Below are 20,404 nucleotides of genomic sequence, written 5' to 3' on the forward strand. Positions count from 1 at the left end.
AAAATGACCTCAGAAGCAGGGTTTCCTGACGCAAACCCAGTTCATCTCTAGGCATACTGGACTGTGACACAGCCATAGAGTCCAGGATATCAACAGTTCTAGCTGTGTGCCTGCCCCCACCCCAAAGCATAAAGGAGCGAGCGCCACCTAAGGGCTGGGCTGTGTATTGTGGATCTCGGCAGGCCGATGCCCCACTTTCAGGCATCAGAAAACCAGCTCACAGGACCCAGTGGAGGCTCCTGGATCTCTTGTCAACTGGGAAGAGTAACATGATGTTCTGCTGCTACTCAGCATGGGCTGCACATAGTGTGTTCTTGGCCACCCATGAGCCACAGTCAAGGTCCCACAGAGCAGCAGCCACTCCTCTGATGAAGTTCCTCACATAGGGCCACTCAAAGTAGAAGAAAATGCAAGCTTTGAAGCAATCCATCTGTACTCCTGTTGTCCCTTTTCCAGGATCTGAACCACCTGCTCTCACAGTTTAGCAAAGCAAGAAGAACATGGTGGTGTTTAGATACCAATAATCTTAACTGATGAAAATATCCAGAACAAAAGGAGATTGGCAAAGTGCCAGAGTTGCCTTAAAAGCACATTTTTAAATCACCCACACAAACGTCAGGTGAACCAGGCCTCGCTCTGAAATGCAGACAGAAAACCCACCTGCACTGCACCTTCATAAACAGAAAATGGGTCCTGGGAACAACTGGCACAGTCATATTGCAATGCTTTCTGTTTCTACATAAAGTAACACTTCCCCTTCCTCCTTAAGTGACCAGTGGAACCCGGGAGGGGAGTCACTCCTAACTGGTTTAGAACTTTTCCTTTTCTAGGCAGATGCTAGGGTTGGGATCTGAAAGTCCCCCAAGTGTTAAAGGCTTGGTAGCCAGCCCAAGGCATGATGGGGAGGTGGTGGTACCTTTAAGAGGTGGGGCCTGGTAGGAGGTCTTAGTTCATTGGAGGCGTGGCCTCCAGGGGGATTGTGGGACAGCGTGAGCTGGACTCCTCGCGCACGTTCCCCGAACCGCGGGTCAGTCAGTTGTGGACGAAGCCTCCGAAGCTCAGAGCCACCATACGGACGTCCTTCTCTCAGGTATCTGGAGGAGTAGTGGAGGCGGCCTAGCTCTGCTGGCCCTGGCCGCACTCTCCTCAGACATTTTCTGTGCCAGCAGAAGCTCCTTGCTTCCTGTCATGGTCCTTCATTTCTCTGGTGACACTTTTAAAAACTGTGTTCAAAAACTGGAAATTTCAAAACCAGAGACGCCCCACCTTTGAGGGAGGGCCAGGGCTTCCCTGCCCTCCTCCCAAGCCTAGCTGGCCCCGGCTTAGAACGGCTCCACTTACCGAGGTTCTCACCTTACGGTGGTGGGAAAGCCCTGGGCCCTCGGTAGAAACCACACCCTGGAGCTTGTCCTGGGAGAGTGATGTGAAGCCGGCTCCTCTCTGGTGACCTGGGCGGGCCGCGAGCTGCAGGTGCTCAGGGGCCACAGGATGGCGAGGGGAGCCGCCGCCGCTCCATAGGTTAGGAGTATTAATGCCTTTTCTTCAGAGGATATTTTCAATTTGCAATGGGTTTATCAGGAAATAGCTCCACAGTAAGTGGAGGAGCATGTATAGTCGTTTAAGAACAAAACTCCCCATAATTTTTTCAGAAAATCATAAAGAACATAAAAGTATGTTGTTGAATATGGTATTTGACATTGGCTTCTCAAAAACACCTTTTATCAAGGAAGTTTCCTTTAGGTATATTTTGCTTTTTTAAAAAATTTATCTGCAAGCATTGAGATGCTCATGGTAAATTATATGTAAAGATTTTAGGGGTGAGCTGTCCTCTCTCTTTCTGAATTCAGTTTGCTATTATTACTCTGTGTGTGTACGGTGGTGAAGGTGGTGGTGGTGGTGGTGGTGGTGGCGGTGGTAACTGAACTCGGGGCCTCGGGCATGCTAGGCAAGTGCTCTACCTCTAAGTTGCATCCCATCCTTGCTATTATTTTATTTATGTTTTTAAAACAAGATCATGAAAGAAAATTTTAGATGTATAAAGAATAAATAGGTCCCTCTAGAAATAAAGGTTTGATTGACAGTAAGGTATTCCTCCAAACCTGCCAGAAACCATCCAGCCTGGAATACTGAATTCCAAAACATGACAAACTGTAAGGCATTTTTGCAGATAAAAGATTATGGACATGAAGAAATAATTATGAAAATAGATGAGGATGTATGAGTGAATAAATATATAAGAACCAAATTTATTATTTGTTTATTTATTCTTAGTGATGATCACAATGGCCAAAAGAAGATAAGAGCTCTGCTAATTAATGAATGATTTACTTGTAGATGAAGCAATGTTGTCTTAGCATGATAGTTTTTCTATCACTATATCCGTAATTAGGTCTGGAGTATAATTTAATCTTTTGCATTTTTCTTATCTGGCTTAGATATTGACAGACCTCCATAATAATTACCCTCTTCTTCACATAGTTTGCTAGACATTTCGATCTCTCCTAGGGAAAAAGTAAAGTTTCATCCACTATAATAAGAAGTCAATAAGTAAAATCTAAAATTGCTTCATCACAAAAATAGCAATATAATGCTTATTTTAAAATAAGGTAAATACAAGAAGAAACATCCAAAAGGACTGAAAGTGGGTGCCTCTAGGGAGGAGCGCAATAAACCAGAATTGCTTGCCTTTGTTTGTTTGTTAAAATAATCCCTTTACTATTGCTTTTCATTTTAAACCAAGGGTATAAAAATATTTTGCATTCTCTTAAAACTATTTTTGTCGGGCTGGGGGATATGGCTCAAGCGGTGGCACGCTCGCCTGGCATGCGTGCGGCCCGGGTTCAATCCTCAGCTCCACATACAAACAAAGATGTTGTGTCCGCCAAAAACTAAAAAATAAATATTTAAAAAAAAAGAAATTCTCTCTCTCTCTCTCTAAAAAAAAAACTATTTTTGTCAAGCATATACTACTTTGATACAAACTAAAGAAAAAAATGATCTCACAAAACTTAGTGACTTCATGGTACAGAATCTATTTTGAAATCTGTGACATCTTCTCTTAGTTTAATTTCTCCCTTGCTTGGTCTGGATTTCCTTTTCTCCAGAGAATGCATTTAGAAGTCACGGGTTGTTCATTTAAGCTCAGCTAGTATAGTTTGCACTTCCCTGTCTCTGAACATGTGAGAGCGCCTCCCCCTACCCTGTAGCATGCTGAGATATTGGCTTTATACCAAGCAACACTTCCAGCTTTATATTCATCTTTAAATATCCCCTGGAGGACTCCTGGTCTAATGTCAGAATTCTGTAGAGGTCACATACTAGTTCTTTTTGGCATCTGGTTGACTTGAGGTCCTGTGGCTTTGCTTTGACAGTGAGTCTAGAATTCAGTGATGGTGTTGGAGGGGTCCTTAAGCGAGGATGCAATCAAGACTCACCCTAAACCCAATCTGGGTTTATAGGGAAGGGCCAGGCCCTGGCCTACTATCAGCTGCTTCATTTCAAGGCTGACTCTGGAGGGGACAGTATTGTGGATCTGCCACTTGGAGGATAATCATTTTAAAACAGAATTCAGTTGGTAGATGGCAAGTTAAAAACTGACCATGGGGGCTGGGGTTATGGCTTAGCGGCACAGCATTCGCTTCGCATATGCAAGGCTTTAGGTTCGATCTTCAGCACCACATAAAAATAAATAAAGTTTTAAAAAAAAACTGACCATGGCAAAAATGTTCCTTTTTAAAATCTTACTGTTTTTGTTTGCATCAGAAACAGATTCCTTTTTCTCCAGTTAAAATAGTTTAAGATTTTAGTTTTGTGGGATTATTTAAAATGATGCTGTTTGCAAGTCGTTGTTTTACCTTATGACTAAGGCTGAAGGGGTTCGTGTTTTCTCTAAATTAAAATTTGTGTACTTTCTGCTCAGTACTTTCTGCTCATTGGAGCAGATTGCTATTCCCTCCCCCTCTTTTATCATCCTGGCTATTGTTGATTATACCTAAAACAGTTTAAAGCAGTAGCTTTTAGTTTGTTGGAAAACATTTCAATGAGAATCCAGCCACAGAACCGCTTACCATCTTGGAACTTGGGGAGAAGTCTACAGATCAGGATGTCAGAGTCTTGGGATAAATTTGCTTCGTTCTGTTTCGTTTTGTTATTTTTTTTTCCTTGTTAAGCTTTTCCAAGAGTTCCAAGCTAAACCTTTTTTTCTTTTGGGGGAGAAGGATTTCCAGGGATGGAACTCAGGGTCACTCTACCACTGAGCCACATCCCCAGCCCTATTTTGTATTTTATTTAGAGACAGGGTCTCTCTGAGTTGCTAGCACCTTGCTTTTGCTGAGGCTGGCTTTGAACTCACGATCCTCCTATCTCAGCCTCCCAAGCTGCTGGGATTACAGGCATGTAAACCTTTTAGTTCCAGTACTGGCTACAATGCTTGAAGGCTATAATTTAATTAAGGGGGTGAATGCTAGGTATTAAGAGGAAGAATGAAGAGATTTAGGAACTACACTGACATTCAAGTTCTGATTACACTGGAGAAAGGACAAGTCTAATAGGCACAGCCTACTATAATTGATTGGATGAAAGTGAGTGGCTGGAAATAGAAAAAGAGGTGGCCAGGCAATCTGACTTGTGTCTATTGAAACAAAGGTAATTAAGAGAGTATTGGAAACTTTATGTGTCTGTGATTGGTGGTGGGGGTAGAAGAAAGGGATGTGACATTGAGCTGAGCCTGAAGGTTGGCACAGGGATGAACAGCACTTTGCATCTCTGCACAGGTAGCAGTTATGAAAAGCCGTCTTCTATCCAGAAAGAGTGTCATTCAAAGCACTTTTGCCTGGCACGGAATGCTGGGAATGGGTGAGTGGCTTCACTTCCTAGAGGCCTTATAGGACAAAGGGATCTTGGTTCAATCCTCCCAAGGGAAAGCTGGAGGAGATTTTCAAGTAGGAGAGTGACATTATCAGGTGGACTTTTGTGAGGATCGCAATAGACAGCATGCAGAAGACAGGCAAGAATGAGAATATAGTACTTTTGGGCCAATAGTGAGAAGGCTTTAGGTGGGGAAAAAAGTGCCAATTTCCTGGATTAAGGCAAGTGATAGGCAAAGAGATAAAAATCTAATAAGACTTTTCTGTAATTGATTATGTGTGTACCAGAGTAAAAATGCCTAGGTTTCTAATTTGGACAATTTGGTGAGTGGTCCCTATGGTTTCCTCTTGGTATGTAGGTACTATGTTTTATCTTCATACAATAAAGACGTTCTTGCCAAGGTAGTGCCCACGGGTATCATTGCTGGAAGAAGATTGGCTGGAAGGTTGGCAAACATTGTTGTTCCAATCTCTAGGTCACACAAAGCACTGGTTTTGGCAAATGTTAGATATCCTAAAGGGGTAGAAACATTTTTTTAAAAATCCCGAACTTTTTACATAGAAACATGAAATGCTGTAACCCCCTGCAAGGATCCCTTGGAGAGCTACATTGAAAACAAACATATTAAAGGCTCATAGTAACTCAGAGTTTCTCAGAGTCACTTGAGTTTAGAATTCCTTTTACACAGAAAACATATTTGGGGATATTGCTGTGTAGAAGAGATCTAACAAACTGAACGCAGTCTCAATGTTATGACATTGAGAGGAGGCTAGGATTCCATTATTGAAGAATATCTGTGTAGTGTTCTGCCAAATGTTTCCCAGCCCAAGTGGGAGGAAAGATAAGAGGAAACGTGGGAGGAAATACGAAATCATTGTCGTGCAGAGTAGAACAGCAGAGTCCTCTGAGCTGCAGGTGTAGAGCACTTGCCTAGCACATGCAAAGCCCTGGGTTCCATCCCCAGCACAAAAAAGGGTCTCCCTTGGTAGTACAAGGTCATGAATTTGAAGTGAGACCAACCTCCTACTGTTTTTGTACTGTTTTCTCCAGTAACAGTCAGTTACCCAGATTCAGTTGCTGAAAAGACAGGGGCTGGGTTGAGCCAGCATTAGGATTTTTCAGGTGAGAAGGATGGTAGGGAAGGGGCATGAGGTGTTAGGAACAGATTCCATCTTCGGTGCAGAGGGAGGGAGGAACACATGAGGGTGTGATGATAATGGAGAAGGACAAGCCTTTGGATCAGGAGCTCTTGGGCTGTCAGAAGACAGCCGTGATCTGGAGCACTAGAGTGCAGAAATGGAAGGGAAAGAAGATGGGAGATTTCAGAATTCCAAGGTAAGGCCCATATGGTAGTGGTAAGAGCTGGGGTGTGACCACGTGGGGAGAGGAGTGAGTGAGTGATGGTAAGAGGTTCTTGGAAGAGGTCAAGGTGCTGGTGACACCCAGGACAGCAGTGGATATAGGATGGAAGAGGAAGGTGATCGAGCCAAGTGCTAATAATCCTCAGGATTCAGGGAGGACAGGGAATTCTAGAGATGGTAGCAACAAGACAGTGAGTGGAATCACTAGCAGGTGACATGAGCTTCAGAGGAGCTGAGAATAGTAAAGAAAAGAAAAGAAAAGAAATGCTTTTGAAACAACACCTCTAGCTCCACATTAATCTTTTTATTTTTATTTTTTATTCTAATTTGTTATATATGACAGCAGGATGCTTTACAATTCGAACTACACATATAGAGCAAAATTTTTCATATCTCTGGTTTACACAAAGTAGAGTCACACCATCGTGTCTTCATACATGTATGTGGTAAGCCATTCTTATAGACCGTGGCCGCCATTAGAAGATGGCGCCGGCTTCCACTGTGGCCTGTGATAAACAACTCCTTTTTTGGAGAGTTGGCGCGCAATCCCTTACCACCCTATGAGAGAGATCCACGTGGCAGCTTGGGATTGGTATGCGGGAGGCTTTATTAGGCAGTGCTTGGGCGCTCGGCGGGGGGTCACTAGAAGATGATACATGAAACAAGGCCTGAATAAACTGCTGAAAGAAGAATCCTGTGTCGTGTTTTCCCTTGCCGGCGAGGGGTCGCGACACATGTACTTAGGATAATAATGTCCATCTCATTCCACTATCTTTCCTATCCTCATACCCCCTTCCTTTCCCTCCCACCCGTCTGCCCTATCTAGTGTTCATCTAATGCTCCCCCCAACCCCATCATGAATCAACTTCCTTATATAAGAGAAAACATTCCGCATTTGGTTTTGGGGAATTGGCTAACTTCACATAGCATTATATTCTCCAACTCCAACCATTTACTGGCAAATGCCATAATTTCACTCTTCTTTAAAGCTGAGTAATGTATTATTGAGTATATATACCACATTTTCTTTGTCCATTGATCTATTGAGGGACACCTAGGTTGGTTCCATAGTCTAGCTATTGTGAATTGAGCTGCTATGCACATTGACATGGTTGCATTACTGTAGTATGCTGATTTTAAGTCCTTTGGGTATCAACCAAGGAGTGGGATAGCTGGTTCCATTTCAAGTTTTCTGAGGAATCTCCATACTGCTTCCAGAGTGGTTGCACCAATTTGCAGTCCCACCAGCAATGTATGAGTGTGTCTTTTTCCCCACATCCTCACCAATACTTATTATTGTTTGTATTCTTCTTTTTTTTAGAGAGAGAAGAGAGAGAATTTTTTTAATATTTGTTTTTCAGTTTTCGGTGGACACAATGTCTTTATTTTATTTTTATGTGGTACTGAGGATTGAACCCAGCGCTGTGCACATGCCAGGCGAGCGCGTTACCGCTTGAGCCACGTCCCCAGCCCTTGTTGTTTGTATTCTTAATAGCTTCCATTCTGACTGGAGTGAGAAGAAATTTTAAGAGGAGTTTTGATTTGCATTTCTCTAATTGCTAAAGATGTTGAAAATTTTTTCATATATTTGTTGATTGATTGTATATCATCCTCTGAGAAGTGCCTGTTCAGTTCCTTGGCCCATTTATTGATTTGGTTATTTGTTTTTTGTTGTTGAGAAGAAGCTTTTTAGTTTGAATCCATCCCATTTATTGATTCTTGATGTTAATTCTTGCACTACAGGAGTTTTATTAAGGAAGTTGGGGCCTAATCTGACATGATGGAGACTTGGGCTTACTTTTTCTTCTAGGTGCAACGTCACTGGTTTAATTCCTAGATCCTTGATCCACTTTGAGTTGAGTTTTGTTAATGATGAGAGACAGGGGTTTAATTTCATTTTGTTGAATGTGGATTTCCAGTTTTTCCAGCACCATTTGTTAAAGAGGCTATCTTTTCTCCAATGTATGTTTTTGGTGCCTTTGTCTAATATACGATAATTGTAATTATGTGGGTTTGTCTCTGTGTCCTCTATTCTGTACCATTGGTCTACAAGTCTATTTTGGTGCCAATACCATGCTTTTTCTGCTACTATTGCTCTGCAGTATAGTTTAAGGTCTTGTATACCCACATTAGATTTTGAGATGTGGAATATCAGAGAAAAAGAACCTCAATTTTAGGGAGCCATAGGGACAAGAAGTATCCTCAGGGAACATTTGGGCTCCAGATAGAACCAGAAAGTAAAGGGAAGGTAACAGGAGTTTGCTAAGGCACTGTATTCCAGAAGGCACAGTGGAAGGGTTTAAGAGTGTGGGAGGGTGCCGCAGTCCGGCTGGCTGCAGCAAAATAACCGGGCGGGGGGGGGGTGACGAATAACTTGTGTATGTTGATACAGCAGGAGTAGGCGCCCTTTATTACAGGACAGGAGCAGTATTTATACATTCCACACAGCTTATCTAATTAGCATAAACTAGATACAGCAGTCAACCAATAAGAAATCTCCACACTTAATGGCTCGCTGGTGTTACTTCACAAACCACTCCCTCTGGCATTTTGCCAGGCACCATCCAGACTTGTTTACTAACTCTAACATTCCCCTGGCAAAATGCCAGGTGTTATTTTGACTTGTTTACAGACTCTAACAGGAGGGGTGGGGAAAAATTGGTTGGAAGGATGCCCACTATTCATAGGAATCCATCAGATGATGGAGCTGCGAAGAGGATGAAGAAGAAAAGACTGGTCCTGGTGAAAGATGGTTGGCTCCAGTAACATCAGACAGAGGCCTCAATTTGCTTTGGCTGAACCAAAAAGATAATTTTGTACTTAGCCCTCCTTTACTGTATATGATTCCTCTGGTGTCTTACTTCCCACAGCAAGTGAGGCTGGGTCCAATGGCTTATGCATACTTGAGTGGACTCAAAAAAACAGCCACTACAGAAATGATTCCTCGGGAAGAGGCAGGGACACCACCCTCTACAGAAGTGCATTCTGGCAGGGTGCAGAGGCACACACCTGTAATCCCAGAGGCTCAACAGGCTGAGGCAGGAGGATCTTGAGTTCAAAGCCAGCCTCAGCAAAAAAGAAAGACACACTAAACACTAAACAACTCATTGAGACCCTGCCTCTAAATAAAATACAAAAAAAAAAAAAAAGGCTGGGGATGTGGCTCAGTGGTCAAGTGCCCCTGAGTTCAAATCCCTGGCACCAAACAAACAAACAAAAGTGCATTCTGGAAGGTGCTTCCACTTGACTCTTCTCCCCTTGCTGGCACCCAGATGTCCTCCCCGAAGGAGAGCAATCCAACTGAGGAGACAGGTGCTTTTCCTTCAGGCTAGCCTTCCCCACCAGGGGACACATTTTCCTCTCAAACTCTTTTTCCCCCTGAGGCTGAGGCTCTCTTCATGCTCTGGTTCTTTCTTTTCTGTGCTTGACTGGGCACCTGAACCAATATCAATGCACAAAGGGTTTGCTCTGTAGACCATCCCTCTCCACCTGCAGTTCCCAGAATGTAGCCCTGCACTGCCCAGTAGTCACAAGTAGCTCCTTCTATTTAAATTAACAGAAATAAAAGAGAAAAGGCAGTATCTTGATGACTCTAGCTTAGCTGCATTTCCAGCGTTCAGTGGTCTCACTTGATTGGTTACCATTCCGGGTCAGCACATGGTAGAAAGTTCTTTTATAAGGTGCTGGTTTAGGCCATGAATAAAGATGCTATGTGGGTGTCTTTCAAATTCATGTATTTTTTCTTCATTGCTGCAGAATTCATGAATTAGCGCAGAAACTCCAAGGTGTGAGAAAGGAACTGGACTGAAATAGCCTGAGCTGTGCTGAGCACCAGGCATGGCGCAATACAAGGGCACCATGCGGGAGGCTGGCAGGGCCATGCACCTGATCAAGAAGCGGGAGAAGCAGAAGGAACAGATGGAGGTGCTGAAGCAGCGCATCGCTGAAGAGACCATCATGAAGTCGAAGGTGGACAAAAAGTTCTCGGCTCACTACGATGCCGTGGAGGCCGAGCTCAAGTCCAGCACGGTGGGCCTGGTCACCCTGAACGACATGAAGGCCAAGCAGGAGGCCCTCCTGAGGGAACGCGAGATACAGCTGGCCAAGAAGGAACAGCTGGAAGAGCGCCGGCTGCAGCTGGAGTTGCTGCGCGAAAAGGAACGCAGGCTGGAGCGTAAGCGCAAGATTTCCAACCTGTCCTTCACGGTCGACGACGGCGGCGGCGATGACCGCGGCGATGACCTCAATGAAGGCAGCATGGCTGAGGCCAGCAAGAGCAAGAAGAACCTGGGCAAGAATCCCGACGTGGACACGAGCTTCCTGCCAGATCGTGACCGCGAGGAGGAGGAGAACCGGCTCCGAGAGGAGCTGCGCAAGGAATGGGAGGCCAAGCGCGAGAAGGTGAAGAGCGAGGAGATGGAGATCACCTTCAGCTATTGGGACGGCTCGGGGCACCGGCGCACCGTGCGCATGAACAAAGGCAGCACAGTGCAGCAGTTCCTGAAAAAGGCGCTGCAGGGGCTGCGCAAGGATTTCCGCGAGCTGCGCTCGGCCGGCGTGGAGCAGCTCATGTACATCAAGGAGGACCTCATCCTGCCCCATTACCACACCTTCTACGATTTCATCATCGCCAAGGCCAGGGGCAAGAGCGGTCCGCTCTTCAACTTCGACGTGCACGATGACGTGAGGCTGCTCAGCGATGCCACCATGGAGAAGGACGAGTCTCACGCAGGCAAAGTGGTTCTGCGGAGCTGGTATGAGAAGAACAAGCACATCTTCCCCGCCAGCCGCTGGGAGCCCTACGATCCCGAGAAGAAGTGGGACAAGTACACCATCCGATGATGGGCACGCCAAGGCCCCTGGCGTCCTTCTGCACGTGCCAGGAAAGACTCATCAGAATAGGAAATACTCAGATTCCTAGACCCTGTAACTTCTAACATCGTTTGATGAGCTTAATTTCTTACCTGAAATTTAATAAAGACAAAGGGGTCCCATTATTCAGTTTGGTCATTCTGTGACTGATGTTATTCTTTGGTTACTTGATTGGTTTTTTAAATATATATATATATATATATATATATATATATATATATATATATATATATTTTTTTTTTTTTTTTTTTAATACTGCTTCATGGCTTCGTTGCATGGCCCTTTTGTACATTATGTGATAAAGTAAAGAGTACATTTTGGGCCAAGAGCTCTAAGGATGGACTTTGGAGCCAGAAATGACTGGATTTGATTTCCTGCTTCTGCTTCTTACTGTGTACTTTTGGGTAAGCTTAATAAATTTAAGTGCCTTGGTTTTCCCACCTGTAAAAGGAAATGACAGTAGTGCCTACCTCATAAGCACTGATGTGAGGAGTAAATTGACTATTTGTAAAACACTTAGAATTCAATAAATGTCTTCTGTTCTTCTTATGGTCTTGGTTACTTTATTGAAAGGTTTGCTATGACCCAGTTATGAAATGTCTGAGGCCAGGGGTATACCTGCCCATCACTACTCCCAGGATAAGTGGTTAGGAGAGGGGAGGGGGCTCACATAGGTGAGACAGCAGCCCCACCTCTGGTTTCCTTAGCTGGTTGATTAGCCCAAGGGGTTAGGAGGATAGAAATTGAGTACATGGCCTAAAAGTTCATCAATTTCCTTTTTGACAAAAGCTCCAATATGGTTGATTCCACAAAGCACTGTTTCAGATTGTCGTCTTCTAAAATTTTTATATTTCATTGATTGTGACTGTTAACTTTAATTTTAAAAAGAGATTATATTAAAATATTATTCATCTCAGCTACTGAGTTTTTAGGTGCCCCTTTCCTTTAACCTTACAGCCCAAGGCATATACCCCTCTCAATTTACCCTAGTCCCAGCATGGACTCTAGGAGGGATACTTCTCAGAATTCTTGTCCAACCAACATTGGCTTTCCAGGATGGTGAGTTCCAATGTTGGTCTCTTAGAATCATCAGAGAAGCTTTTAAACTTCTCAATTCCCAGCACCCAGAGCCAGATCTCAGGGGACAGAATGTAGATATGGTGTTTTGAAGCTCCCCAGTCAGATTAGACAAATGCTGGACACCCTCCCTCTATCCCTCCTCTTGAGTTTCCTTGCAACAAGCACACCTGGTCTGGGTCCAGGACACATGCTTGATTCTGGGTCCAGGACACACACTTCAGTGGAAAACAGGTCCTTACTACTGGAGGTGAAATCCTTGGCCCAGAATCAGCACTTGGGAGATGGTTAAGAAGCAGAGTCTCGGGTTCCATCACAGGTCTACTGAATTAGAACATGTGTGCCAACAAGACCCTCTAGTGATGCATAATCAGATTTAAGGAACCTCTGGCTGACCAGATGTCTACTCTTTGGCCTATACTTCCAGGATGTAGACTTGGGGGTGCTAATAGTAGAACCCTACCTCTTTGGTTGTAGGCCCAAGTCATGTTTTTCAATCCAGCTTTAATTTAGAAGTTGATATTCTAACCACAATCTAATCCTGCATCTGTTTTATTATTATTATTATTATTATTATTATTATTATTATTATTTGTGGGGAGCCACATTGAGTTATCATGCCTTCCAGTCCTAATGCACCACGGGGATCTGAAAGGTCACTCTAGTCTGGAGCAGTAGTGCTATGACTCTGGAGCGGTAGTACCATGACTCGAGACTCAGTCTTTATACCCCACCCCCGCTCGGATAGCAAGGCCAGTCTTCTGAGAAGGCATACCCCTGGGGTTGAGCTACACTCACCTATTCTTTTGTAATCCTACCCCTTTGCCCTTTTTGGGATAGAATGTTCCATGGAAACTCCCTTTGTGTGTCCCCTTCTCTTGCTCTACCTTTAGGCATGGCCTTCCTAGCTGTCAGTCAGCCTGCTGACAGCAGACATCACAAGCTAGACTCAACCCCTTGAAACCTGACCCCTTGCCTCATTTGAGTGGCTTCTCCCCAATAAAAGGATTTCTCTCTCTCTCTCTCTCTCTCTCTCTCTCTCTCTCTCTCTCTCTCTTTCCATGGACCCCTAAGGTCAGAGGAGCAAGACCCAAAGAAAAAGGTGTCTCCATCTCTTGTGTGATTATTTCTTGCAACCTAGTTCACCTGGAATGACCCTGAGTGTTTTAGTTGTGAGGAACGCAACATTTATTGCTATTTGTGTTGTTATGTATTGACAAATGATAGTCATATATATTCCTAGGGTGCAACGTTGGGTTATGGTTTTTAATTATTTTAACATTTTTTTTTGTTGTGAGAACATTAGAAATTTACTTTCTTAGTGATAATATATACAATACTTAATTATTAGCCATATTAAGCATGCTGTGCAATTAACCTAAAAAAAATTGGACTTATAACTGAGGCTTTGATACCTTTGATGCCCCCTCCCTACTCCCTTCACTCCTGGTCCCTTGCAATCACCATTCTATTTTCTGCTTCTATTAGTTCAATTGTTCTAGATTCCACGTGTAAGTGAGAACACAGGGTATTTTTCCTTCTGTGTTCTGTAGTTAAGTCATGGGGTTACTACCCTCTGAAGTGATTATGCAGCTCTTATAAGACTGAATCTCCAGAAAGCAGGTATTTTATAAAAAACTGAGTTTGGCTTTCTGCCTTGCCACGTGATCCCTTCTGCACATGTTCCATTCCCTTTCTGCTTCTCTACTACATTGTGACACAACCAGAAGTGCTCTCTCCAGAGTTGAGCAAATGCTGACACCATGCTCTTGGATCTCCAAAACTGGGAGCTAAATATGCACTAAGACACACCAGCCTTCTGACATTCTCCTAAGACTTCCCTACTGCCACAGCCATGGTAGGTACAAGACTGAATGTGCTGGGAGTGAACCAATAGCTTCTGTCACCAATTGGAACCCCAGTGTAGGAAGGGGTTAAATACATGTTCAGACTTCAACATATGCCAGATTACTTGATAAACCATATTTCATCTAATAATCACAGCAATACAAAATATTTGTATTATTAGCCTGATGCAGAAATTGTGGATCTGAACTATGGGGTTTAGGTTGCAACTGGAATGTTGTGGTATAATAAGAAAGATATTTGGTCTTTATCCCAGTTTCCTGGCACAGAGCTCCTAAAATCTTTGGAATTTCCTGAATAGACATGTTTTTGTTGTTCATAATGAGCATCTGTCAATCACACCTGGGTTTATGCTAATGAGGTGACTTAGGATAGGCCACCTATCCTGAGGTGACCTTCAAGGATGAAGCTGTTCACCAGAAAAACCAAGTAATTAGATAACTGGAATTTTCAGCCTGTAGAAAACTCTCGAACAGCAAGATTTGGTGAGCTTTTGGGTAGTGAACTCATCCAGTGGAGGACAGCTGGTGTACCCCAACTCCACAGCGCTAGACACCCCTATGCTCAGGATCCTGCAGCACCTTGCCCTATATGCCTCTTCATCTTTGTTACATCCTTTAAAACAAACATAAGTTAAATGTTTCCTTGAGTCCTAGGAACTGCTTTAGGAAATAGAGTCATGGGAACCTCTAATTTATAGCCAATTGACCAGAAGTACAAGAGGTCTTGATGGTATTAGTGTCACAGTTGGGGCAGACTTGTGGGACTGAGCCTTAGCCCATGGGATCTGATGCAGTAGCAAGAATGCAGTTGAATTTTTTGGATTCCAGCTGGTGTCAAAGAATTGGTCAGTAAAGAAGACACCTGCCCATCTTGCATCAGAAGTGCTCCATGTGAGTGTCAATAAACATGTCTCCTTACAGATTTAAACCTCAGTCTGTTTGGCTTCTACACCTTTGATTTTCGGTTGAAGCTTCATGTTTATTCATAGTTGCACATTGTATAAAGAGAGATTTCTATCAGACTTGTGAGAAAAGCACGTGCCCTCTGCCCCATCACCCTCTCAGTTTCAGTTCCTCAGAGGTAGCTACTTTTCAGCAAATGCTCTTGAAATTGACCTCTGCATCTCCGAATAACCTGTCATCTTGCTGCTACTTGAGTTTTCCGGTTTAGGCATAACCTGTTAACTTCCTATTATGGATGACCAGGATTTAACTCTCTTTCTTCCCTTCTCTATCAACCCCCAACACACACGTGAAACCCCCATCATTCCCTTAGAAGCAAAAGCCTTTCTGATCGGACCAATATTCATGTGTTTGCAATATTATCATCATAAATATGCAGCATTATTTATTATCAACAATTTTTCTGGGTTTTTTGGGATTAATTGTTTTCTACTAATTTTTTTGTTTAATTTCTACTAATTTTTCTGGAATTATTTTCCATTTTGATTAACTTTCTTTGTTCTTATTATTAAATCAACTTCATACTTCCTGTCAGTTGTTTTCATCCTCTTTCAATAAAGCCCTTAACAACCTAAAATAACAGAGATCCTCTACAGAGAATGGGTTTATCTGGAGTGAGTGACAGCAATCTGGGATAGGTGGTGCCATAGCAAGCCATACCACAGGCATTTCCAGGAGGCAAAGGAAAGCAAGGATTTGTAAAGACAAGATGGGGAGAATTATGTAAATTGTATTAAGACACAGAAAACATTGGTAATGGGGATTATCTCAGGAACTGAGGCAAATGATCTCTTTGTGGTCTGGATCTATTTAGTCAGGATTTGACAAGATGACTCTTATTAACTGGATTTCAATCACTATGACAAAATACCAGAGAAAATCAAATTAAAGAAGGAAAAATTTATTTCGATTCGTGATTTCAGAAATATTAGACCATGGGTCACTTGGTCCCATTGATTTGAGCATTTGACAAAGCAAGATATCATGAAGGGGAGCATGTGTTGGAGCAGAACCGCTTACTTTATGGCATCTGGGAAGCAAAGAGAGAGCAAGGGGGCTGTGAAACATACACTCCCTTCCAGAGCACATCCCCAGTGACCACTTCCTCCAACTAGGCTTCACCTCTTAGAATTTATACCACCTGCCAATAATGCCATCAAATTATGATGCTATCTCCAGATTAGTCTACGGATAGAGCTCCTCACTATCCAATCATTTCCTAGAATTCCCCCCTTTGAACATGGCTGTATTGGGGACCAACTCTTTAGCACATGAGCCTCTAAGGGGACATTCCAAATCCAAATCATAACAGAAGGCCAGAACCGGCTGGACTAAAGATATTTCCCTTCTCCCGGTCAGATAGACTCTGATAACCCATCAGTTTAGATCCTGGTTGAGAAACTAAGGCGTTAAGGAGAACAGCATGCTCTGGCATACTTTAAATGTTACCTCTTCCCCTCCCACTGTCAGATGCATGAGGGGCCTTTTCCTCAGTATTTACCATGAGGACCTGGCCAAACTCTTAGAGGTAAAACTCACAGATGCGTGGGCCCCTCATATGACTGGGTCTCCTTGGAGTTCTTTAATGCTCAGCCTTGTCCACACAGAACCTCCAGCAATTCAACAATTGCAGCCCAGGTTTTCCTACCCTGGTACTGGTGGGTTTATGATTGGTTATCTCGGGGCTGGGGATGTGGCTCAAGCGGTAGCGCGCTCGCCTGGCATGCGTGCGGCCCGGGTTTGATCCTCAGCTCCACATACAAACAAAGATGTTGTGCCCGCCGATAACTAAAAAATAAATATTAAAAATTCTCTCTCTCTACCTCTCTCTCTCTTTAAAAAAAAATAAATAAAAATTTTTTAAAAAATGATTGGTTATCTCTGAATCTCTCTACCCACCTGTCTGTCTCTTGACTTTAGGGGGCAGACTTTGGTAGCTTTCCTTCTCTGATGTATCTAAGAAGAGTTGTTGATTTTTAACTTGTTCAGGTTTTTGCTTGTTGTTAGGACAGGAGTGGTGACTTCTAAGATCCTTACCTACCAAACTGGAAAACAGAAGTCTTCCCCCTCAATATTTAGGAACATGAAGCATTCTAATGATTTCAGATTCTTGAAAACAGATCTCCTGAAGCCTTCCCACCTACTGCAATCTGGGTTGGGTGTTCTTTGTTGCATAGTTGTGTTATGCTCGAATTCGGGACCCCCAAAAGACCACCAGAGACCCAAGATCGATGTAAGCAGCAAAGAGGTGTTTATTGCGAGCTAGCTCGGTCCTCCGCACGCACACACAGCAACTGGTGACGCTGAGAGGCCCCGAGCCCAGGGTTTGCAGCAGTTTTATACATTCTTTGGAGAAGGCAGGGACCCCCACATACATCATAGCATCTCTTAGCAAAACATCACACACGGCGGGAAAATCAAATAACAACTCTAAAACATGATTAGCACATTCACTGGCGGGAACAAGTTGGGTAGGGGTGATTGGTTACTACAAAAGGGGTATTCATTTGAACTGATTGGTTTGAGCCAAAAGGGGTGTTCATGCTGAATTACATGGTTTCCCAACACGTTATCAACCACCATAAACTACTGGGAGGGTTATCTGGCATCCCAGGTATTTCCCTGTCTCGTGCTGCTAGGGGGTTGCTATGGATCCCCACCTAGCCTGACTGAGTCAGGGACACCTGGCGCAGCAGATCTCTCCTGTTATTTGTAAATAAACAATTTAGCAGGGTGGGAATGTGCCTAGGAGCGCTCTGTGGGTCTTTCCAAGGACAAAGGTCATGTCCCTTTCTTGGACAGGCTTTGCTCTGAGATAGAGGCTGGTTTTTCAGTTGATATTCTGAAATTTTTCTTTGCCATTGTCCTAAGGAACCCCCACCCCCTACCCCAGCATATTGAATCCCATGTTTCCTAGATCATATCTTCTTGCTGGTGGATTTGCTGTTCTATGATCAAAGATGTTTGAGAAGTGTTTTGGAGCTTATATACCCAAACCCTACTTTGCTTTACTCTCCTACATCATTGAAAGTCCAGCAGAATAGAAATCATTTTCTCTCAAAATGTTAAAGTCAGGGCTCCAGAATCTTATCACTTTCTTTCCACTTAACACACTTGGCAGATAGATGCTCAAGTGCAGGAATAATCACATTAAACCCAGGAGAACCACAGAGACAAACATCCCAAACTCTCCACAAAGCAGTAGCCAGTCCAGCCTCCCGCTTCTTTCGACCCCTCACTTCTCTGCACTTTTAAGCTACTCTGCTCTGGCTGTCTCAGTGTCCCCATCAAACAGGGCTTCTTTTCAAAGACAGATGCTTTGCTGAGTCATCCAATTTCTCGTTCTTTTCCCCAGGAAGTCTTCACCCAGATGTGAGTTCACCTGCTGTTATGGTTTAGATATTAGGTGTCCCCCAAAGTTCATGTGTGAGACAATGCAAGAAGGTTTAGAAGAGAAATGATGGGGTTACACCAGTTTTAATCCAATGAGGGATTAATCCCTTGGTGGGGATTTACTAAGTGATAACTGAAGGCAGGCAGGCTGTGGCTGGAGGAGGCGGGCATTGGGGCCATGCCTTTGGAGTATATATTTTATTTCTTGCAGTGGATTCTCTCCCTCTGCTTTCTGATCATCATGTGAGCTGCTTTCCTCCACCACAATCTTCCGCCATGATGTTCTGCCTTACCTCAAGCCCCAAGGAATGGAGCTGGCTGTCTATAAACTGAGACCTCTGAAAATTTGAGCCCCCAAATAACTTTTTCCCCCTCTGAAATTTTTCTTGTCAGGTCTTTTAGTCACAATACCAGAAAAAGCTGACTGAACCTCCTGCCTTGGCGCATTTTCCACTGTACTCTGTACTTGTCACATATTCTGTATTGGGCTGTGCTTTTTCTGTCATCTCTCTGTGTTCGTTCACAAACTCCTTTGTGATTCCAGAGTACCTGGATCACAGAAACTGTTTACTTGGAGGAAGGCAAAAATCTCCTCAAAGATACCCTTACCATAACAAGAACTGCTCACGCTCAGATTCCAGATGGCCTCAAACCTTTCTGAGCAGATTTCAAAACTGAGGTAGACAGGAGACTACTTTTGGTGGAATCTAGCTGGAAAAATAGAAGTACCTCCTCAGGGGTACCTAACTTCCCATCAGAACCCCAGAAGCCAGCCCACACCCCTCCCATCAAGCTTGTGACCCCAAGACAACACACGGGTTCACTCTGGTCATTGCACTGCCTCTGAGATGGGGTCTGCGGGTCTGCATTCTGACTAAAGCCTTGCTTTCATAACCCCCTCTTACTGGTTTGTGTATTATTGGCCAACTGCCCAATCCTTAGCTTGCAGAACCTTACAAAAGACTAACCACAATAGCAACCAGCATTCAATATATGGCAGGAAGTATTTTAATTAATTCTATCCCCATGCAGATCCTATGAGACAGGTTACATTATTCCCACTCTACAACTGAGCAACAGAAAGGCTTAAGTAACTTCCAGAAAGTTATACAGCTACTAAGGGCAGATGGGGACTCAAGTCACTATACTGCCTCAATTTTTGTACCAAGCCTTCATTTAGATTGTGGTTCAACCATTTTGATGACCATGGGTAATTCTCTAGATTGGACATGCTGTTTTTTCTTCCAGGAATACATTCCCTCAATTATCTTTTGGAGAATCACCATGTCACCTTTGCTGTTGCTCTATGTGACTCAAGAAGTGGGGCTGTTACTTCTATTGTGACTCCATGTGGCTGAGGAATGATGTGCCATACTTCAAGCTGAGTGACCCACCTGGTCATCTTCCTGGCCACTGCCTTACATGGACTTTGTGTGCTATGTAGTACTAGGAGAGGGAGAAAGAGAGGAATGGTGGGTGGGGAGGAGAGCAAGAGAAATGACGCTCTCCATTGTCTCTTTTTAGAAGAATGCCGGTACCATCATGGGAGCCCACCCTCATGACCTCATCTATCCCTAAATTACTTCCTAAAGGTCCCATCTCCAAATATAATCACACTAGGAGTTTGGGCTTCAACATATAAATCTGGGAGGGAGACACAACTTACTCAGTAGCACTGGTCAGTGGCTATAGGGGTTTGGGCCATGTGGCCTTGTAGCCCATGGAATTGATTTTAAGTGGACAGTGGTAAATTATCGCCCCCAGGAGGATGGGAGCAGCACCATGCAACACTGAAGAGGATGTGGTGCAGGTGAGGCACGTCAATAGGTGAAAGGGCACATTGGGTGCAGACTTAAGGTATTTTTACCTTCAAAAATTTCCTAATAAAATGAAAAAATTTGGACAAGTAAAATTTAGCACCATTAGCAGTTACTAACACCTCTGAGATGACCTGACAGTAAGCATGGGGTGTCAGAGGGTGCCCTGAGGGGAAGACCCTGAGTG

At 43.7% G+C, this 20,404-nt stretch overlaps 1 protein-coding gene across 1 annotated transcript; it reads left to right on the forward strand.

Annotated features, from left to right (window-relative positions):
* Nucleotides 1–858: 858 nt before the first annotated feature.
* On the forward strand, nucleotides 859–11,250 carry Fam50b (family with sequence similarity 50 member B). The gene is made up of 2 exons (XM_046453521.2): nucleotides 859–1,090; nucleotides 9,984–11,250. The coding sequence occupies exon 2, from the start codon at nucleotides 10,065–10,067 to the stop codon at nucleotides 11,067–11,069; it is 1,005 nt and encodes a 334-aa protein (XP_046309477.1). The 5' UTR covers nucleotides 859–1,090; nucleotides 9,984–10,064; the 3' UTR covers nucleotides 11,070–11,250.
* The last annotated feature ends 9,154 nt before the right edge of the window (nucleotides 11,251–20,404 follow it).

Source organism: Marmota monax, unplaced genomic scaffold (genome assembly GCF_021218885.2).
Source record: "Marmota monax isolate L192 unplaced genomic scaffold, Marmota_monax_Labrador192_F-V1.1 WCK01_AAM20220418_F8-fsc00029, whole genome shotgun sequence".
Classification (NCBI taxonomy): Eukaryota; Metazoa; Chordata; class Mammalia; order Rodentia; family Sciuridae; genus Marmota; species Marmota monax.

Coding starts and splice junctions, on each gene's coding strand:
- Fam50b (XM_046453521.2), top strand. CDS start 10,065: ATGGCGCAATACAAGGGCACCATGCGGGAGGCTGGCAGGGCCATGCAC.